General features: G+C 37.7%; 1 protein-coding gene across 2 annotated transcripts in view; it reads left to right on the top strand.

The window, feature by feature from the left end:
- SPTLC3 (serine palmitoyltransferase long chain base subunit 3) overlaps positions 1 to 21,736 on the top strand; it is a 101,080-nt gene that overhangs the window by 36,786 nt on the left and 42,558 nt on the right. For both annotated transcript variants that reach the window (XM_075497479.1, XM_075497480.1), the window contains exons 4-7: positions 7,351 to 7,542; positions 9,116 to 9,270; positions 10,225 to 10,373; positions 21,548 to 21,672. In XM_075497479.1, coding sequence (XP_075353594.1) covers positions 7,351 to 7,542; positions 9,116 to 9,270; positions 10,225 to 10,373; positions 21,548 to 21,672 — 621 coding nt within the window. The remainder of the gene's footprint in view (positions 1 to 7,350; positions 7,543 to 9,115; positions 9,271 to 10,224; positions 10,374 to 21,547; positions 21,673 to 21,736) is intronic.

The raw sequence follows: 21,736 nt of genomic DNA, 5'->3' as shown, positions 1-21,736 counted from the left end.
TTGTTCTAGTGTGGACCTCTTGGCACTGTGGTCTCTGGACTTCTACCAAGTTCTTTTCTTCCTGAGCATTACTTATGACTAAGTCTTCTGCATCCTTCCAACCTCCTAAGTTGCACTCAAAAGTATCGTTTTAGCATCAGAGTAAAGCGTTAGTCTGAAAACTATATAGTAAGGGTATTGTTTTCCTAATTATATAACAATGTTTTCTATTTAACAGTCTATTTCTAATGTGTTTGTCATTCACATCTATATTTTCATAGTATTATTGTCATAGTCGGCATTGCAGAACTTGATTATTTGGTGCTGAAAGAGTTTATTATAAGGTGAATATGCTGGAGTTTCGCTTGTGCTCGACTGAAAAAATGATGCGAGTCTTGGAGGTGAAGATCCTGTCTTTTCATACCTTTGTTGGTATTTACCTGTAGTATCTTGTCATGAATTTGTACAGAGAGGCTGCAATTTTTTAGTCAGTAGTTAGTTGACAGTTGATTAACAAATCAAAAGCCATTTCCTGGTGCTTGTGAAAGGACTCAATCTTCATACAAACCTCAAGCAGCAGAACAGAACAAGCAGCAGTTAATACTGTTTACAGGGAGCAAACTCTTCAGAGTTCCTGAGTTGTTAAATTCTAAACCTCTGGCAAGTTCAATAGCACATGGATACCTAAGTTATTCTGAAGGTCACTTATATTTCCTAAACCTTCTGGACAGTCTTGGAAATTTTACTCTTAGTCCTTATCGATTGCCTTACTACCAGGTATATATTTTTTTTCTTGAAACTTCAGCAGAAATCAATAATCAGTCTAAACAAGAATTCTGCAGACACACAGTAATAAGAACTAAAGTTTTTTTGACTTGGTTGCTATTTATAGTTTGTGTTGTGTGAAGATTATACTTTCTTGTGGCTTTGTCACATTGCAAGAGGCTGCGACCTTCATTTTAGCACCTTCCAGACATGTAAGTTTCACAACTACTTTTAACTTAAGTCTTGTCTCTATAGGTCAGTAAGCTATGAATTCCCCATGTATCCATTTTTGGTTTATGTTTTAGAAACTTGAGCCTGTGCGATCTGAAATGTGTTGTAACAGAAAAGAAACCACATACTTAAAGGATATCATTTCCAATAACTGAAGAGATTTGTGAAGTAATCTTAATTTGTGTCAATACTATATTCATTAGAAGAAACTTCCCATTTTCATGATTTCAATTTCCTTTTTTCTTTTCCTGAGGACCGCATACAATCATTTAAGAATCCCCCGCTTTCTAATGGATGCCTAGGTATGGTGGTTTTGGGAAAACGTAGTAATTATGGCAGCCTGGTGGGTTTGCATAGAACCTGACAGTTTTATTTGAGACCCAGCCTTCTGGTCGCAATGATCCATAGCAGACAGAATTGCACACCAGCCACTTCAAACTGTGACTATCCAGTGGCAAGCTCTGAGTGGGATTCAGCTGGACCATACCCTTCTCACAGCTAAAATGGGACCCTGTACTACCCCATCTTCAGCTTCTGCTCCAGAAGGGTATGGGCCCCTATAGGTCCTGTTATCCCCATGCGGCCATCTCACACATCCTAGGACACCTAAAATCGCCTACATTTAGGGTCTTGTCCCAGATGCTTTTCTTCTAATGTTAGGGAGGAAGCATCTGTGTAGAACCAAACTATTTGCAGGCAATCAGGTGTTGCATCAGTGATTATCAGTCTGTTTTCCTGTCAGTTTTTAGCTGTAGCAATGCACTGTCCTAATTTCCTCAAGATTTGAATGTCATCTTGAAATCTAGCAGATACTGAGCAAACATGGCTATCACTTGGTTCACAATTTTCAACACGTATCTCTTCATATACATATCTGTCTTGGAAGCTTTATGAAGCTCAGTCAGCTTGCATTGCTTTTTCAATAGGTTGTAAGCAACAGCGTGATAAAATCTAATCCAGAAACAGATGAAACCACCTTCTTAAACTGAGGGAGAGTAAAATAAAGTTTTGTCCACTTCTGGATCAGATTTTATTCCTAGCGGGGAACTTATATTTAAAGACAAAGACTTTATTATTCTCCCAGTAGTTTTATTTCAAGGATATAGCTGTCTGCCCCTACTGCTGCATATTGGAAGTGGCCATAATAGTTAAAAAAATATTTAATTAAGGAGAGGTTTCAAAAAGCAGGTTGGGATTTCTGGATTTCTTTAGAGTTTATGTTGTCTCTACAGAACAGACTTGTGTGAAAACATGAGTTCTTGGGTCTCAGTTTCCTTGATGCCACTCCACTCACACAGGTTTACTCCTAACTTACACCAGCATAAGTGGTTACCTCTTTGCTGGTAAATTAATCGGGGCCAGCACACAGGTTTAGTACTGCGACACTATGTCCATGCTGTTCAATTCTTAGCTCTTCCCTTGACACAAATCTGGCTCGTGCCAACTAGCACTATTCCAGAGGCTGCAGAACCTAAATGCGGTGAAAATTTTTCTCCTCGCTTTGTGTAGTATGAACAAATATTTAAGTATTATTCATGTTATTGCATAACTATCTTTTATTTTTCTTTGCTAATGCAAATACCATGTTTTGTTACTATTCCTTATAAAGGTGTTGCCAGGAGTGTGCTTAATAGACTTTGAGGTTAGTTTATTATTAGGGCAAGCTATTTTGATTAAGGTTGTGTGTCCATTATATTCAATATTTTATACTGATGCCCATTCTAATACCACTGTAAGATTTGTTATTAGTGTTAGTGATAATTTCGCCATTTTAAAAACTACAGGTGTTTAGGAAGGGATTCGTCATTAGGGGAGAATTTCAAAATACTTTGGATAACTACAGAATATGGGGATCTAAGAGGTATTGCACTTAAAGCTAACTTTACTGCATTGGCATCACTCCTGTTGACTTCCTTGGCATCAAAATCTTGTCTAGGAATTCTCTTACTGTGAGTGTCTTACTGGAAACCAATTTGCAGCAGTGGTTTAAGGCCACTGCTAAATCTGTTGACATGGGTTCTCTATAACTATGTGCTGCAGAGTTATGAGGCTGAGCTGCCAGCGTGGCCTTTGGTATCAAGAGATTATAAGACAGCATGATCTAATAAGCTAAGCAGAGACTCAACACGCAGAAGTTGCATATCCTGATTGTGCTTTTGGTTTCCAAGAAGTCAATGAAATCCTAGATTTGTCAAACTCGATGGCAAAACATCCATTCGTTCAATTTCATCTATAGCCTTTCTGTGCTCGGTGCCTTTACATTGCATTAGTAGATTCCTTGCATTTGTGACTTAAATATACTTACTTTGTGGCAGACTACTGAGAAACTATTTCAATTTGGAATGCCAGCAGAATTTTTAAAACAAGCCAGTAAAATGTGGATTAGCATATCAGAAAGGGTATTTACTCAAGATTTTTAAAGGAAGCCAAACATAAAATTACTGAGTAACTCTGGGCTGCTGCTTAAGTTGGCCTTTTTGCCGGAGAAATGGGGGGTTACAAATAAGATACGATTTTTGAAAAGGTGACTAGGGAGATGCAGGGAATGGAGTCCCCCAGGGATCTCTTATTGGACCTGTGCGTGCTCACATTTTCACCAATGGTCTGGAGTGAGGGGTGAGGAGAAATAGGTGGCAATATGTGTTGACAATACTGAATTCTTCAGGGTACTGAAAGATTAGCTCTGGACAACAAGCATTGCAGAAAGTTCTCATCGGTAGTGTGTAATGCTGATAAAACAGTAGACAAAATCGCAGGTCATGAAATAAAAAGCAATTAATGAATTGGAGGGGGAAACGATCCTAAGAATATAGTAACAGCAGTGTGTTCTAAATTAGGTATTTATTGCAACTGAGGAAGGATATATTGTAATCATAAGAGATATTTCTGAAACTGTGAACTGTGGCAAGAAGGCAAATAGAATGTTAACAATCTTTAAAAAAGCAACAGAAAACAAGACAAAGCATCATTTGCAGATGTATAAATCCATACTGTGCCCGTAAGTGTTGTATGCAATTTTAATTCCTTTCCCCTTCATCTCAAAAAGGCATTATTGAACTTTGCAGAGTGAAAAGAAAGTTGAGCATTAAAATATAGATATTTTTTTATTATTATTATTATTATTATTTTATTTTATTTTTTAAATCTGTGTAAGGACAAGGACACTAGACTAGAATTAAATAGATTAAGATTCTTCAGCTTGGGAAGAGACAAGTGGAGAGGCAGAAGTCATTTAAGTACAGAAAATTGAGTTGTGTAATTGGTTGAGTGGGAAAGTTGAATGGATAACTGGTCAAAGTAAATTGTCAAATGAAATTATCAGGCAATTTTGTAATAAAAAAAGGAAATACTTTTTTTACAGATTAAACCAATTATCAAAATTCACAATTCATTTCCAAAGTATTTGTGGGTTCAAAAACGATGAGCAAATTCATAGTTATCCCCTCATGACTATTAAATGTGATAACATAATCTCAAAGCCACCAATTGCTGGACTTTGCGAGAATATACTGAGGAAAGTATCATTCTCGTTTTTGTTTTAGAATCTTTGTCTAATCATCTGCTACTTAGGGTTGCTACAGTTGAGGTATGGAGCTAGAAAACGTACTGTCTACTACAGGTGTTATTACAGATAATAATATACTTGTGAGTGTACAATTCAGCAGAGCACGCAGTGTGTAACTAGTGATCTCTGAATCATTTCAGGCATTTGTAGGAGATCTGCTGTATTTGATTTTGGTGCCAGCAACAGCTTAATTACATCTGTCTTCACTGTCTAGGTGCTTTAAATGCACAGTCTCCAATTCTACCTCTTTCTTCTCAAATAAAACTTTATGATAACATGTAAAAAGTCAACAGTAATGTAATGCAAAATGGCAATTAACCATTCATCCACTGATCATTTAGGTTGGATGAAATTGTTGAACTTCCTCATGATGTTCAGTCAGTCACCTGTATCCCAATGCTTGGATTCGAAGTGCTGCTCAAAAGCATCCACATTACCCCTCTCCAAAAGCAGCAAATCCACTTGGTTTGGTTATTCCAGTCCTGAGACTCTTTCTCTTTTTTTTGTGGGACTCTAGAGATGGATGAAATGCTCTTTGTTTTCCTCACTTTAGTTTTTAGACAAGATGTCACTGTAATTTTTTCGAATTTGTTCTCCCAGCCTTGTACTAACCTCGGGCTATTTGAAGACTCTTGGTTTTCATCATTCGTAGACTGGAGAATATGGGTCACAGTCTGACTCTGCATCTTAGTACTTTACTACTACTGATGCCATTTACTACTGGCTGTTTGGCTTAAGGATAGTAGGTGACAGTGGTTACATGTTTAAATACATATGTCATACTGACTGCATAAAACAGCAGCAGCTGAAATGAGAATTCCACAACAGAAGAGTTTTGTCGCAGAAGAAGAGTTTTGCAATGCAGGAGTCTGATATGAGCTTCTCTATTCCTTTTCCAGTAAGATATATAACAACAAAGTGTTTCTTAATAAAATTGATAAACAGAATCATCATGCTGATTCTCTCCTCTGGGCTCAGGTGCATTATCACATCATCACAGCTTGACAAGCTACAATGTCAAATGAATTGCCATACATGACCATAAGTATGCTCTTAGCCCATGACAAATGTAAGGTAATATGACTGAGCCTAATCCTTGATGAAATACTGTATCTTGTCGCTGTGAACACACAGCTGTTGTGGCTCATGTGAAATATGACTTGACCATGTATTTAACTCATCCTCATAAAATGTTTTTCATGGTGAATAGGTTGCCCTAAAAGAGCAATTAGCTTGAGGTAGGAGTGGCTGTGTAGCATTGCTTCAAAGGTCTACCCTTACATGGTGAGAGCCAGCCCTGCATTCCTTCTCCCTCGCAGGGCAGTAAGTCTTTCCAAAGTCTAAATGTGTTTCTGTTCAGCCCTACCAGCAATTTTTTCCTTTTTGGGTTTCCTTCAAAATCTTTGTATTCTGTCTTGTGCCTATTCCCCCTATGCCCTCCACTTCTCCCCCACCCCCACACGCCGCTTTCTCTCCCAAGAAAACTATGAATCCAGGACTGGACAGCAAGTTACTACTGAAATCAAAATCTTTTGAGGATAAAGGCATTCTAATGTGGTATGAAGATCAATAATACTCTAGATCCGACAAGTACAGTGAAATTGCAGTTGTTCTTAATACGATCATTCTATTTCAGCTTGCTGTATTACATAAATAGATAATCTTCTTTTTTTAGTTCATCCATCCCACAGGCAGCAATGTATGAATGGTATTTCTTCATATGTTAGTAGTCTTGCTTTATAATATGCTCAAAAAATTATGTCTTGTGTCTTTTTTTTTTTTTACACAGGGTACTATTTTTTCTGGATTACATTTTGTTATTTTTGACTTGACAGATTGGCTGTTACGAGGCAGTAACTGTAAATGCCATCATATTTTTCAGAAATAAGGGAGTTACCTCTCTCCCAAAGAATCTGATAAGCCTACTGAATATAAGTTGGTTTGAGAAGATTGCAAGTGAAAAACTTAGCTTCTTTAATTTGAAAATGGAAATTTTAGAATATTTTCAAAACAAAATATTTTGTCCACACGTGGCTGTAAACTTCTAGAAGTTGCTCACAATAGCGTCACTAATTCCAACAAGCAGGGTGTCTGTGTGTCTCTCCCCTGTTTTGTTTTTTGGTTTTTTTTTTTGGTTTTTTTGGGTGTTTTTGTTTTTGTTTGTTTTTTTTTTTTAAGTACCCTTACAAGTATGGAAGAGGTCACTGAAAATATGATTAAAAGCATTTGTGAAATCAGAACAGAAATAGAAGGCTGGGATCACAGCTGGTTTGGATACTTCCTCAGATCTGAAGAACATCATGGTAAAGGTGCCCTATTTTAGAAAGGATTTGTTGTATATAGGTTAGTTGCTGCAATGGGTTACACAAGACTTCCAGAAGCAGAGTCAGGCACAGTGTAGGTGAGCTTTTAATGCTGCCCTTCCCTTTTTATAGCTCTGTCTTGCAAGAACAGAGTATTGTAGTTTCCATTTAATCACCGTTGAAATAATTGTCCAATTACACAATAATATGTTGCCAATCTTTCATAAGTTTCACATGTTTCAAAATAGACAAGGGAGTGGTGTTGAACACACCTGCAATTGAGGACATTGGTGGAGAAGAGAGGAAATGGAAGATACTTGTAGTGGTCAGTAACAACTGCAGTGTTAAAGGTCCTCCTCTTTAGGTATAGGTTGCATCAGCTGATACGGTGTGAGGTCTAAAAGTCTCTCCTAATTTGTGGTGTATTAGAGAAAAAGATTTGCCTCGAGGTCTAAGCTTTGATGAGATGAAATATATTAATCACAAGTTTCTGTTCTATATTTTCAGAAGAATGGCATATCAAATGGAACTCTCTACAAAAAAACATTTATTGAGCACTTTGAACAGGCACCAATGTATGTTGCTGTTCTTACTTTCCTGGGTTTTGGAGTGGGAACAATATTTGGCTACCTGCGAGATTTTATGAGAGCCTGGGGACTAGAAAAACGTAACATTGCTGCAGAGAGAGAACAACAAAAAGTATGTATGAAAAAGACATTATGTATCCACAGCTGAGTTTTTCCCCTACTTGCAACTGATGTACAATAACCTATCGAAGTAACAAGGCAGACAACTTTCATCTTGGAGAAGAACATTGCATAGGGATGAGAGGAATGACACCCACAGCAGTATAGTTAAACACATGCATATGAGTATGTACCTATATATATGTAAAATCATAACTTTCACCCAAAGAGATGTTCACCTTGTTCTAAGAATGTCAGAATCTTCTCAGCAAAATAGAATCTCAGTGTATTAGGTCCATCCTCAGAAAAAGAAAACTCAGAAATGCCTTATTGTTAAATATATCATTTCTCCAAATCTCTTAAACCCCAATTTTTCTTTATCCCGGCTGTCTTACTTTGTCCTTCATAGCATTAGGCAGTGCTAACATCTTTGTAGTTGCTGACTTATGTTTGCTGAACTGCTGGTCACAGAGCACTCAGGAATCATTGTCCCAGCACAAAGTGAATGTAGTCTGAATTCTTGCGAGTCCTGACTTAGAAATTTTTTCATCCCACATAGTTCTAAGTGAAACTTGCACCTCAGCAAGCTCAATTGCCTTCTAAATTTGTTTAGATTTTTTTGTTGCTCCTCCTTCTCTGTGCAGTTTGAGCCATCATTTACAATAACACCTGGCATAATGGAGGAAAAATGTGAATAGTGTTACTGTTCCTCTTAAAAATAAAATTCCCAAAATTGTTTCCTGTTTTGGCTTTTCAAAGATGTATACACTACTTAATGAAATATCATGGTGCAGTCTTTTTATCAGCATTCTCATGGAATATCCTTTTCAATTCACTTCATGATTTGGCCATTTGTTGTGCTATTTTGATTCCAGACATGCCAGTTAAATCTTTTTGCCATCCACCATGGATTACGTGCTCATTTAATTCTCCAGTCTCCCACATATGTAACTACATGCCATGTTATTTTATCAGTTTGTTGTATCCAGTGTCCAATATGGCTATATTCCTGTTTCATATAAAACTTTGTTTAGATTCCATACCTTTCTTTAAATTTAATTTCCAAGTAAAATCCATACATAGAACTTAATTGTCAACCAAACTAGTTGTCTTAACTGGCTATTTGCACATCCAGTCTAGGCCAATAATGCCCAGATCAATTACATTGGACTAGCTTTAATATATCCAACATTTCATGAAATATAATGAGTTGTTTATCCTAGTTTTGCAGTCTGCTCCACACGTAGCCAAATGCTCAATGTGAAGCATTTTGTTTCTCCAGGTGAAAGAATTATGAGTTCTTCCGTTTCCAACTTTCCAAATATTGGACTGGAGAATTAGGCCAACTTGTTGAGCATTTAAAAAAATAACAATAATAATAAAAAAAACCCATCCCCTAAAAAAGCCAACACTACTTCAAGGGAATTAAGTAAGATATTTGCTGACTGGAGTTGGTTGTGACATAGGAACATGTGGCTGTATATAGCTCTCTGTTTACTAATGAATCAGTTTTTTAATGGGAATGACTTGGGTACAGAAGCAGACATTTTCCTAGCAACATAACCCTGTGCATGTTTTCAAACCAGGATTTTGTGCCACTTTATCAAGATTTTGAGAACTTTTACACCAGAAACCTCTATATGAGAATACGGGATAACTGGAATCGTCCAATTTGCAGTGTCCCAGGGCCACAGTTTGACCTCATGGAACGCGTTACAGATGATTACAACTGGACATTTAGGTGAGTCAGCTTACACTCTGCAGCTGTCAGCTTCATAAGAATACTCCCAATACATTTGCAAAGCACAGAAAGTTGTATCTAGCCCCTCATACCTAGATCCTCCACTAATATACGTCAGCATAGTTTTTTCTGAAATTATTACTGTGCTGACAATCTGTCCCCTTTCTTCTGAATATCATTTGGAAATGCAGTGTGGAAGGGACTGAATTCTATTACAAATGGATTTTGTTTGGCTGTGTCAGCACAACTAAGACTGCTTACGCTTCATGGGTAACAACAGACCTTTAGTCAGAATATTACAACAAAATTTATTGTATCCCTTGGTTAGGATTTAAATCATAATTCCTTGCATTGCATAAATGTGGCTTCTTACTTACATAATGAGTCTTTGGCAGTGACTTTTAAGGAGTTTACAGTTTGAAGATTTCAGTGTATCGCAACTGTTACTGAATTAAATAGATATGGACATTCACCACATAGACAATGTGTAGGTTGACTATATTTCAGCTTATCGAGAATGTATCATAGTGTTTCCCACAACATTTTCCTCATGTTTAATTTCTGCGTGTGTGTGAGAATACTGATGACTTTATGGAAGTCGTTGACAATTTACTTGAAAAAATGATGTCTATAAATTTTCCCTTAAATAAAGTCCTAGGTTGGTTTGTTTATTTAAATCGATAAAAGCACCTTTTCACCTAATACCAGTATATTGTCGTCTACAGCTTAGAATCTGGAAAACATTCTGAGGAAGAAGCAGTATTTAGTCAGGAAAAGAGAAAGGCTGGAAAAACTTTTGGGACGTTAAAGTATGAGGACTGTAAATCCCCAAATAGGAATTTGGCAGTGGAACAAAATTTGGTGGGAAAATTTTTGGGTTTTTTCTTTTCTTTTCATTTTGTTTGGGGTTGGAGGGAAAGTTGCACTATTCTTTAAAATTTGCTTTAATTATAGGTTTACAGGAAGGACTATCAAGAATGTAATCAATATGGGTTCTTATAACTACCTCGGCTTTGCAGAAACGGATGTTAATGCTTTGAAAACTGTGACCATAGAGTTACAAAAATATGGGACAGGAATCTGCAGTACCAGACAGGAAATGGGTGAGTAAACAGCTAGATGGCCACCAAAGTTTCTGTAACTATGTGCTTTTTCTTACAGCTATCTTGAAGGAATTGGATACTTAGAGAATTTTAGTCGCATCAACAATTACTTGTTTCACTATTAAGAGTGATGCTGTGTTTTATTCATTATCACATATGGATTTTTTTAAAAGGAAAAATGTTATTGATTTTTGGAAAAGCAAAAGCAAATGTGTCATAGTGGCCTGGGATTTTTGATGACGGAAGTAACAGGCTTTTTTTTTTTTTTAAAAGAAGTAAGATAAACATTGAGACTTCAAGAATTGTTCTAGGGCAATTTGAATTGCATCACAGATTTATATCAGTTACCACATACAGAATGTTCTGATTAGTAAAATAAGCTTTTACATAATTTTTTTTTTTTTAATCCCGTGTTCTAAGAATATATTGCAATGTTTTATGAGACATTAATGGGCACAATGTAGAAAATTCTAGTGTGCCTCTAAGGAATAAATTCAGGAAGGCTCCATCTGACTTCTTTGGTTTATGTCCCTTATGATTTGTCGTCTTTTTTGGTTTGTAGGCTGCATGTAGTGTTATCTTCAATTGTGTATTTTTACACAAAGCCTTGCATTCCTAATGGTGCAATCAGCCTGCACTTTAGAGAAGGCAATGTCAAGCCATAGAAATGCAAGGGGAGGTTTCTCTTCAGCCTTTATCTTTCTTGGGAGCTATCAAAAGAAAAAAAAAAATAGGCTTTCCAGCATGGTGAGGTCTTTTATAGACCTTTCTTTTTTTTTTTTTTTCCTAATCCAGCAACCTGAAAAAATTTCATTTTATATGTCTCAAAGCAAACTCTTTTCCTCCAGAAATCTTAGAGAAAAAATATTTTATTTCATTTGGGTTTTTTATTTAAAGTCTCATTTCCAGACAAAAACATAATGCAAACCTTGTCATCTGCTTCTTATCTTGTCATCATGGTTTGCTTTGCCAATAATAAATATGTCAGTGACACCACTCAGAGAGGGTTTACAGATTGACCCTACTTTCCTTTTGTAGGTGACCCATGTGGTGACTGCACTATATTGTTTAACCTGAATTGCATGCTTGAAAGTGGTCACCATTACTAGTCATCTAAGGTATTGAAGGAACATTTCTCTGTTTCTTTTTCTCTTGGATTCTATTTTGTCTGAGAACATGTTGAGTTGTTTTCAGTACGTCGAAGAATATGCCTGGTTTTCCTCATTCTTCATCTTTTGCAGAATTTTTTTATATGGAAGGCTTGCATAACTTCGACTTATTTTCAAAAACAAAAAAAATATTAAAAGATTGATTCTGTCTTCAAATATTAAAAATCTTAGTAGTTAACTTCATCTAGTCTGTTCTGAGAGCCAGTGTATACAGATTTCTGGGAGTTTCTCTTCATCTGAACTCTGTGCAGTATTGAGTTATCTTGAGACACTGAGCAAAGTTTTAGATTCATTCTAATTGCTTTCACAACAGCTAGTCCCATGAACTTCATTCAGACTATTCACAATGCAAGAATGGGCAACAAATAAAGAACATTGTACAAGCCTTGTCAATATCAGTCTTTTAAGGAGTGAATTTCAGAGAGCAGCTTGGGCATCAAGACTCACTAAAAGAGGAAAGCAGGGTGTTAAGACCTGGCTTAGACGGTGTAGGTGAGCAGTCATAGCATTTTGTTCTAGACAGCTAACAGAGAGCCTGTGCTTGTGTAGCCAGTGGAGACAGAGGCTGCTCCACAGAGCAATTCTGAGCAATGGTTACTTCATTGGCCTTGGCTCCATTGGAGCCTGTCTACCTCCAAGAACTGTATAAACAACCTAAGGAAAATAGCTTCTTATTAGTAGTGTGGATACCAACCTAAGGAAAATAGCTTCTTATTAGTAGTGTGGATACCCTCTTTTTTTTTTTTTTTTTTTTCCTTTACCCGCTCATGCTGCTTCAGCTCTATTCTGGTTCACAGTTGAGCAGATTTGAAAAATTCTATCCGAGTTAAATATATGTACATTTATACTTGCGAGAGGTAGGGAAGGGTCTGTATGAAAGGTTTTACCTTTTTTATTTATCATTTGCCGTCTTCATCTTAGAAAAATAGAACAGAATGGTTTTGTTCCTGGACAGATAACATTTCAAAACTTTTGTTGTAACTGTGTGGCTGAGCTAAAGTGGTTTGAAGTAAAAATGCAGTGAGCTGTAGGAGCCAAGGCTATAAATTGCCTGTGGGGTCCTAATCCAAGAGAGCACTTGAACATATTTATAATTTCAAGCTAACTGACTTCAAAAGTACTGTTCTGCTTACGTGCATTTAAGTGTCTGGCATGTTCGGGGTTTTACCAAGATCTCTCTCAAAGCAGTGATAGCTCTCTCTCTTTGAGAAGGATCATTCCACTACTTTGAGAAGATTTCAGAGAGGGGTAAAATAAAGAAGAAAAAAATAAAATTAACGCGAGTGATGTTTGAAAGAATACATGATGGTAAAACTGTCCTTTGTGGTCTTCTGCCTAAACTCCTCTTTTAACTGTGCAGACTGTGGAGTGGGTATAAAATGGTGTCATATCAGAATGTTGTCACAGGTAGCTTGCTCTCAGAATAAGTTAATATGGATGTTTTAACATGGTTGTTCATATCTTTCCAAAACTGTGTTTTATTAAGGAAACTTAGTGAGGCTAAACCTTGATAAATGTAAAAGTTATTCTACATTCCCAGAAAAGCAACTTAAGACTGTGTGTAAACATAGTTCAGAAATTAACCTCAGTGAGGACTGTGAAGCCCTGCTCATGCTTTCTCTAAAATAATAATGCACTTGCTGTTTGAACAAACATTCCTGTTTAAGCACAAAAGCATAGGAAACAGATAAAAACAGTGGCTGGTCTTCCTAGATTTGTCTTCCATAAAAAGGCTTTTTACTCCATTTTTAATTCCATGCTCTTTTAAAATTAGAATAATAATAAATCACTTTCTTAGCGTAACAGTGTCATTTAAGACACATTCCTGAGGCTTTAGTGGGACTTTCAATCTGAAAGAAAGATGTTTTCCTTTTTTTAAGACCAAGCTAACTGTTATCCCTTAGCAGCAAGATCTTGGGGTTATAAGTGGTAGTTCCGTGAAAGCATTAGCTTATTGTTCAGTGGTCAGAAAGAAAATCAAATACTAGAAATTATTAGGAAGTGAACAGAAAGCCAACCATAGAACCTCAGTATGCTACTGCATGAAGCTGTGGTTTGCTGTCATCTTGAGTACTCTGTGCAGTTCTGGCCAAAAACATTTAGCGTAACTGGAAAGTGTCAGAGAAGGGCAACAAGGATCATCAAAGGCCTGAAACAGCTTCTGGGGGAAGAACTATTGAGCTAGCTGTCTTCAGCTGTCAGAAATGCCTGTCATCTGGCTCGAAACGAGCCTCCAGGGGGAAATTACAGAAATCTTCAAAATCATGTGTGGCATGGAAGAGTGGTCAGGGTTGGCTGTTCATTGTCTCTTCCACTACAAGATCTACAGAGCATTGTATGAAGTTCGTAGAAGGTTTCCATCTAAATACAGGAGGCAGCTCTTCACACTGGAGGCTGACAGACCCGAGGAACTCATTGCAAAGAAGGCTGCAGATGCTAAAACTTTACACTCTCTTGCATTCTAGGGGACACTGACCACATACAGAGGAGAAACCATTGATAGTTACTAGACATACCAAAACTATTATCTGATTCAAGATGTCCTTATGCTGAAATTGGTTAGAAGCTGGGATACTACTATACGTTTGCCCTGCTTTCATTCTTCCCCAGACATCGATACAAGACCACTGTCAGATGAAGGATTATGGGCAAAAGGGACCTTTTGTGTGGCGTGGTGCATCTAATACTAGTTGTTTAGCATTATTTTACATAATTAGTCATTCAGTATTAATTTATATTATTCCTTATATGCCTAAGGCCATTGCTGTACGATCATTAATACTGGACCTGTGGACTAGCAAATCATCGTACAAATTTGGCTTGAATCAGGAACGTGCGCATACTCATGTTTTTATAAAGTTGGGCAGTATTTGCAATAGAGGTAGCATATAAGGAACTAATGAAGCAGTAACCTGGCTGTTTTCAGTGTTTCAGTGTTAATCACACTAAGATTAAAAAGACATTAAGGGAAGACATTTAAAAGAGATCAAGAAAGAATTGCACACATGCTTGGGGCACGTCTTCTAAAAGCAGAAGCTTGGGTGAATGTGTGAAAGGGGTTGTTTGCAGATGGTAGGCAGAAGGCAAAATACCCTGATATCATGGTCTGCTTAGAGGCGAAAAACTTTTCTGTTCTGTGTCGTACACGGGATGGAAGTAGTCCCTGAAGGATCTTGGCAGCAAAAAGTTAAGCATAAGTAAGATCCTCCAGAAAATTTTGGAGCAGCTGGAGAAGTAGAATGAGGACCCTCTTGGTCAGAGGGGCAGGCTGGGAGGAACGATAGGACCATTCACCTAGAATGGTAAGAGCATTCTGAGCACATCTGAGAATGGCAAGGTTAAACTTACCAAAGCCAGAGGAGAAGATGCTGCATTAACTGTGTGAGGTGCCAAGGGAGGATACAGAGAGATCTGCACCTGCCGTATCTGACAAAACGTACCGTGGGTGTAATTTTAATTAAAACAGTTCTGTCAGCAGTGCTCTCCTGCAAGTGCAGAAAAAGTCAATTTTTTTTTTTATTTATTTATTTAGCTAGTTCATTATAAGTCAAGAAAGCAATCGGGACATGAAAAAGCAGGAAGTTTTGTTTTCCAGGAATAAATGTTGGGTCTGTGACAATAATTCTTAAATGTTGAAGGATTTAAGTAACTAGAAACCAGCTATTCAAGTAACTGGAGTACTCAGAACATTAGGGTATTTCATGTAAACTACCCCCAAAAAACCCTCTATACTATGTTTTATTTATGTTTTACTTATTTTAATCTTCCTCCCAAAAGTGTTATTTTTTAGCTTAATAAAAATGCTAACAAATAGGAATCTAAACAAATTTGAAATAGCATGTATTCCCTCTATATAGTGAAAAGAATGACAACTTGAATGTGAAGTCCTTTTTTTTTCCCATGCACATCAATGTATTTTAATGGCTAGAGCGGGAGTTGGCTACTGTTGGAGGCAGGCTCACCAGCCTTTTGCCTGAGCCCATCCTGTCATGTTTATAGTCAGCCTTTTCTGAGCAATGTAACTTAAAATTATTAAGGGAGAAATATGCAAATGATTATTTAACACTGTTTCCTGCTTGTTGATAGCAGGTGATAAGAAAGTCAGTAATGTTACACTTTTTTTAAAATAAGGCAGATTATCATGCCCTGAACGTTCCTAGGCTTAGCGCCAGGGCGGTGATGGGGCTGTCACATGAGCAGCTAGTAGTTCCAATGCTCTATTTATCTAACTCACCATTATTTCTTATGGAGATGATATACATGAGTAAGAGCAGCAAATGTATCATTAGTGCTATTTAAGCAGTCAAGCAGGATTCCTGCCTTTTGAAATCCTCCTGTGATTATGTCTTGGACCAAAAGACAAGATGGAGCCTGCACAGAACACTTGCAGGGTGATTCATTCTGGAGGACATGGTTAGGAGATTACCTTTTAACGCCTAGCTTGCACTCAGTTGTAGGGCTTTTTGTTTGTTTGAGGATTTTTTATATTTGATTGTGATCTGATTTCTAAAAAGCAGATCTGAAAACCTCTGCCGACATTTAAACTACAAAAGTAGCTCCACCCCCTTCACTTCCTTCCTTTGGGTTTTAAGTCCTAATATGAATTTCTAGCAGCATTTCAAGAAGGCAAAAATAATTATTTGGCCATTCTTTCTTTTATATGACTTCAGAGCTTTAATTGGGGCCAGGGCTTGCTTTAAATTCAGTACTGTACAAACACAAACAAATAAATGGTCCATTTTTTCATTTAGGAGAAAGAGATAAAGAACTGAAGTTCCCATAATGTACAGGTTCTAAGTAGGAGCTTAAGGAGAAATACAGCCACATAAATGAGAATTAGTGTGTATATATATATATTTAATAATCTTGGCTGCTTTCAGATAGGGTATGGTATAAATTAGGAAACAGCTCACGTGAGGAATTTTCCTTTTTTGTCATCTCCTACTAACATCATTTTCCTTTTTGTGCCTACCCTCTCATAAATAACTGATCCAACTTCTGATCAAAGGGTCAAGTTTTTGTTCCTGGGGTTTCACCCTTGCAAAAGTACGCTTTGCAAAGCATCGTTAAGCTCTGGACAGTGTCTTCTGGCAGGTGGAACTGAAGGCATCAGGAGTAACTAAGGGTTCTGTGGCCTATTTAAAATCTAAAATATCTCCAATTTATAATTTTATCTATGTACATGCAATTATTTAGACACTTAAGACACTGCCATCCAGGCTTTGGCATGAAGAGGCTGGACTTCAACTGTAAATTTTAGCCTTGTGTTTTTATAAAGGGAAAAAGAAAAAGAAAACAAAACTGGAAGATCTAAATTAAACTGGAAGTTTTGTTAAAACGAATCTACACTTTTCTGAGAATCAGTAAATTACACAGGTACATTTATTACATCTATGACACCTGCAGCATCTTTGTGTTATGAAAGCCCTATCAGCTGGTAGCAACATTAAGAAAGCTTGAGTATTTCTTTTCTTTCAAATGCTTCCTCAAAACCCACTTCTTTTGGGGCTCTTTTATGCGCATGCAGTGTTAAATGAGGCAACTGCATAACATTTATGTGTGCTTCTCTCCCTCTCTCTTTCCAATATGTATCATTCTACAAGTTTAGGTTTTGCTCTTGTAGTGGGCTCTGTAGGTTAGCAATACCATCTGCATCCTCCACTCTTGTCGAATGGTGTAAATAAATAATACACTTTCTACGTCTTCTGTTTCTTGGTCCTTCTAGTAATAACTCATGCAGCCTTGCTTTTGTAAACGTGTGTGTGTGTTTCAGTAATATTATTTTTTCATCTCTGACAAATATCTTACCAGAGTGAGTTTGTGACCTTAAGTTTCAAATGTGGCAGGGAAGTTTAGGTGTTTTATTCTGTTCCCCACCCTCCTAAGGATACCTCTGACAAACCATCATTTTCATAGACTAATGGTTCTTATTCACCTTGGTGAGTCACATCAGCAGTCCATAGGATTCCCAGTGGCTGTTCATATGTGGAAGTGGCTTTTATGGGAATCTGTTCTTTTTCTTTCAATGACTTGTTGCTTATATCAGTTTACTCCTCCAGCTTTTGTTTAACTTGAAACATGCAGGTATTTTCCTGTCTTCTTTGGGTCTCAGAATTCCAAAGAAAAAATTCTATTAAAGGATACTGTTGCTAGTGTTGGCAGTTTGACCAGCACTTGTCATTAGCACATAAGAACCTGAAAGACTGTATCGGGCAGAGTAACCAGTGGCATAAACCATCTTGTCCAAGCTGAAAATGTCAAAGCTAAATAATGAATTGTGTGGATCATGGGAAGTGCATTTTCAAGCTTTATCTGTCTAGTAGGCTGACAGTGACTTTCAACCCAAGAGCATGGGTAAGCCTGTGAAAGCCTGCCAAAGCGTACTTCATGTTCCCTGTCCCCAGAGAGCAGTGGCAAGTTAATGGAGGGAACTGGGTCGTCAGATTTTGAAAAGGAGGGGATTTGCTTTGAAAAGTGTGGGAATCTATGGAGGTGGCTAACATTGTGAAAGCCCACTTTTGATAAGATCTTCGATTTTACTTTCCATAACACCTATATAATCTTGAAACACAGTAACACCTGCTGTACTCTATTGCATACACTGTTCAGCAGGGAGGAATAACTTTCAAAAGGAAGTATTCCATTTTGTCTCTTAAAGATGCAGGTAGCTTTCTCTTTTCCTTTTTGTCTTAAATCTTTCCCAGTAAGGTGGCATACATTATTTAGTTGTATCCTCATTTCTCAGGTCAAACCAAGCTGCAGTCAGCCTAAAAATCAGAGCAGGTAGAGTATGGGGAAAAATTCTAATGTCTGTGTATAGGACAAGTATAGAAGGTATCTATGTATACAGTGTATTAATAAAAATATATCTAGGATATCACTTTTCATTCACCAGATCATGATGCTGGTCTGAATGCAGCACAAGACAAGACATTTTAAGGGCCATGATAACCTGACTTGACACTCCTAAGGTTGTATTTAATGAAAATCAGTGTAATTACGGCCTTTCTTGTGTAGCTTGAGATGTAGCAGTTTGTGCCAGTGGAAGTTCCTTTGGGTCAAATTTGCACCTGTCTGGTAGTGCTGTTTATGCTTGTTGGGCTGGTTGCTGTGACCAGCTGGGAACGCTAGTGGGCAAGCCTCATTCCAGCAGAGCATATCTGACCTCTTGTTTCCTGCAGTGGAGAGAAGTGATATAATTGGTGCAGTTTATACGGTGTCCAACGACTAACCCATCCTGGAGAAATCTTCTGATATGATTAAATAATTGCATAATTTCTTAAATAAATACCCCTTTTACTTTAAACTTGGGGAAACGCAAGCTGATATGCTTTATCAGCTCTACTCAATGTATATTGCAGTCACAAACCTCCCACTGTCAGTACTGATGCCTATTGTATTGCTTCTGCAACACCTCACCTACCACGTTACAATATTGTCATTATAATTAAAGTAATTCAAAAATAGGGCTCATTTTGCAAATCCTTGTGATTCAGGTTTTGGTTTTGCAAACTGAACCCCCGTTGATTCCAATTTGTATTCTAGGATTTGTAGGCAATAGCGATATACAAAATCATCTGCATTCACTGTTAGGATTAGTAAATAGTAAGTAGGAATCTGTCAATTTCAGAATGTCTCATTCTTCACCATCAGAAAATCAATAAAAATAGGTCAAAAATGTGCTGTTCCTTTCTGGTTCATCTAATAGATGCTTGAACGGAATAATCTGTAGTGAGTCAGACTTTTCTTGTTCGTAAAAACAGCAAACATATGATGCAACCCCAAAAAGCAATTTAACTCCAGCCCAGTAGTGTCAGATTTACCCCTGGAAGAGTCGGGAACAATTTTCTCATGCCTTAAAATACCTGCCTTGCAAAGCACACACTGCTTGTTTCTCATGCTTTCACAAACCTCCTTCTAGTTCAAGCTGTGACCACAGTGTGGTTGGCTTCAAGCTTCCATTTCAGACTTCATCTTCTCTTTGTGTGCCAATAGCCCTCAAATGACACAATAACATCTGCAGGGAACACTAGGGCAGCTGACCATGCTGGAACCCTCAGTTGTCAATGAGTGCTATAACCAGGTTGAAGACTATTTGGGCCCAAAATGCAAAGAATATAGAATTAACCATAGAAATACACCCTGAGACCTACTGGGCTTACAAGTTTCAGACATAGGTTCTCACAGACATCTCCAGTGAGCGGCTCAACTCTGAAACGCTATGTGGTTTTGTATTTCATGGAGCTTGGCTACTAAGCAGTGGCTGCGTGCAGAGCCAGCACATACCCTTGCCTATCTCGGGATCTACAAATGCAAAAAGTAGCCATCCTCAAAGAGCTTCATGCAGAGTCAGCTCACATCTACTGGAGGTTCTGCAGAGCCAAATTTTCTGCATCATGTTACCTGACTTACCAGAGCACAGAACCAGAGACAACCCAACTCAATATACATCCAATGTGATACAATGAGTGCAGAGACAATCTTGAAGCTCTGCCAGAGCTGGCTCAGGTCTAGCAGAACCCAGGCAGGCTCTATGCAAAATCACGGCACCACTGTTCTTTATAGTCCATGTAATCCAGGTTTTTCCAGAAGCCTCATGATCCTTGCTCCTTATCTCCCTGGCTATTGGAGAGTTACCTGCCTGCAGGATAATTTTCACATTCTGTCTCCAAGTGAATGCCATTCTTACTTTGGATATTTAAAGATAAAAAATAATGAAAACACTACCTCACTGTGACCAGCTGAGTTAGTGCTGTTGCTGAAACTGTACTGCTGCCATTTTTATTTGATTTTGTTTAATGAGCTTTCCTCTGCGATGAAGGTAAGATCATCTTCCTGACTCATCATTCTTGCCAAGACGCTCTAGCCAAGCTTCTGCTTTCCTCTATGCATCTGCCCTTTGTCCATCACAGTGAACATAGATTTCTTGTTCTCATCAATCGTAATTCCCTTTGCCTATATTATTGTGACATCAATTTGTGCAGTGCAAGTGAGGAGAGATATTCACTTCCCTAATTTTTTTCTTATGTTCCCTGCTGATAGCCTTATTCGTAGGGGAAATGCTCTGTCAGAATCCACAGGCCACTCTCTTTTCTTCCCCACAGATCATCCTGTAAGAATTCCTTCTGCCTTGGTACCTGCAATGCACAGCCAGGCAACCAAAGACTAGAGAGCTGGCAAGTTGAGATGATTCATTACTGTTCAAAGTTATTTGTTATCTCAATCTCTTAACACCACTCTTTCATTTGTTGCCTTTTGTATTTTGTCATCCTCCATTGTGAGTTGGGCGGGAAAGATATTACTTTTGTTGGATAGTTGGAGCACCTTATTTGATGGAGGCTCCAGGTGCTAATATTGGGTAAGTAATGTGCGATAAAGAAGGCTCTCTAGTGTTGTCTTATCGTTTATGTTTGACTGTTGAGAGGGAGGAAAGAGGAGAGTTATCATCAATTATGGAGAGTGGCATAGCTTCTACCTTCCAAAGTAGAAAAAGATGGAGAACGCTTTTGTTTGTCTATCTATATAAAATCACATATGTAGGCACCCAAGAAAAAATGGAAGAATTTTGTTGTCATCGGTTTTTGCTTTCACATCCAGAGAGAGCTCAAGAATGCCTAAGATGTTTGTCCTACATTTCCTATAAGAAGGAGGTGTTTTTGTCCTCATTGCAGGGGGAGAAAAGGCAAAAAGTTACTCCTCAGAATAAACTATGTCAAAAGTTGTTGTTACGGAAAAAGGAAACTCTTTCCCAAAGCAACTGCTTTGTTACCTTAACAGCAACAGTATTTGTTCGCATTAGTTATAGCTAGTTTGCAACCTTGCTTTTTCTTGCATGATCCCACATGTACAAGATTAAAATGGAAAACCTTCGTTAGAGCTTAAAGTCACATAGCTTAATGACACACTTGTGAGAACGCCTGTTCTCTTGTATGTTTTATGTCCTTAGAATTAATAACTTTCACAGTTTATAATGAGATTTAAGATTTCTTGTGCTTATTTCTGCAGGCACCCTAGACAAACACGTAGAACTAGAGAAACTTGTGGCCAAGTTCCTTGGTGTGGAAGATGCTATGGTGTTTGGCATGGGCTTTGCAACTAATTCGATGAATATTCCAGCCCTTGTTGGGAAGGTGAGTACTTCCTTAAGGAACACATAGAACAATAATTTATTAATTGTTTTAACAACTGTTGCAG

Source organism: Mycteria americana, chromosome 3 (genome assembly GCF_035582795.1).
Source record: "Mycteria americana isolate JAX WOST 10 ecotype Jacksonville Zoo and Gardens chromosome 3, USCA_MyAme_1.0, whole genome shotgun sequence".
In the NCBI taxonomy this organism is placed as follows: Eukaryota; Metazoa; Chordata; class Aves; order Ciconiiformes; family Ciconiidae; genus Mycteria; species Mycteria americana.
The sequence above is the reverse complement of the archived record's forward strand: the minus strand, read 5'-3'. Positions and strand labels throughout refer to the sequence as shown.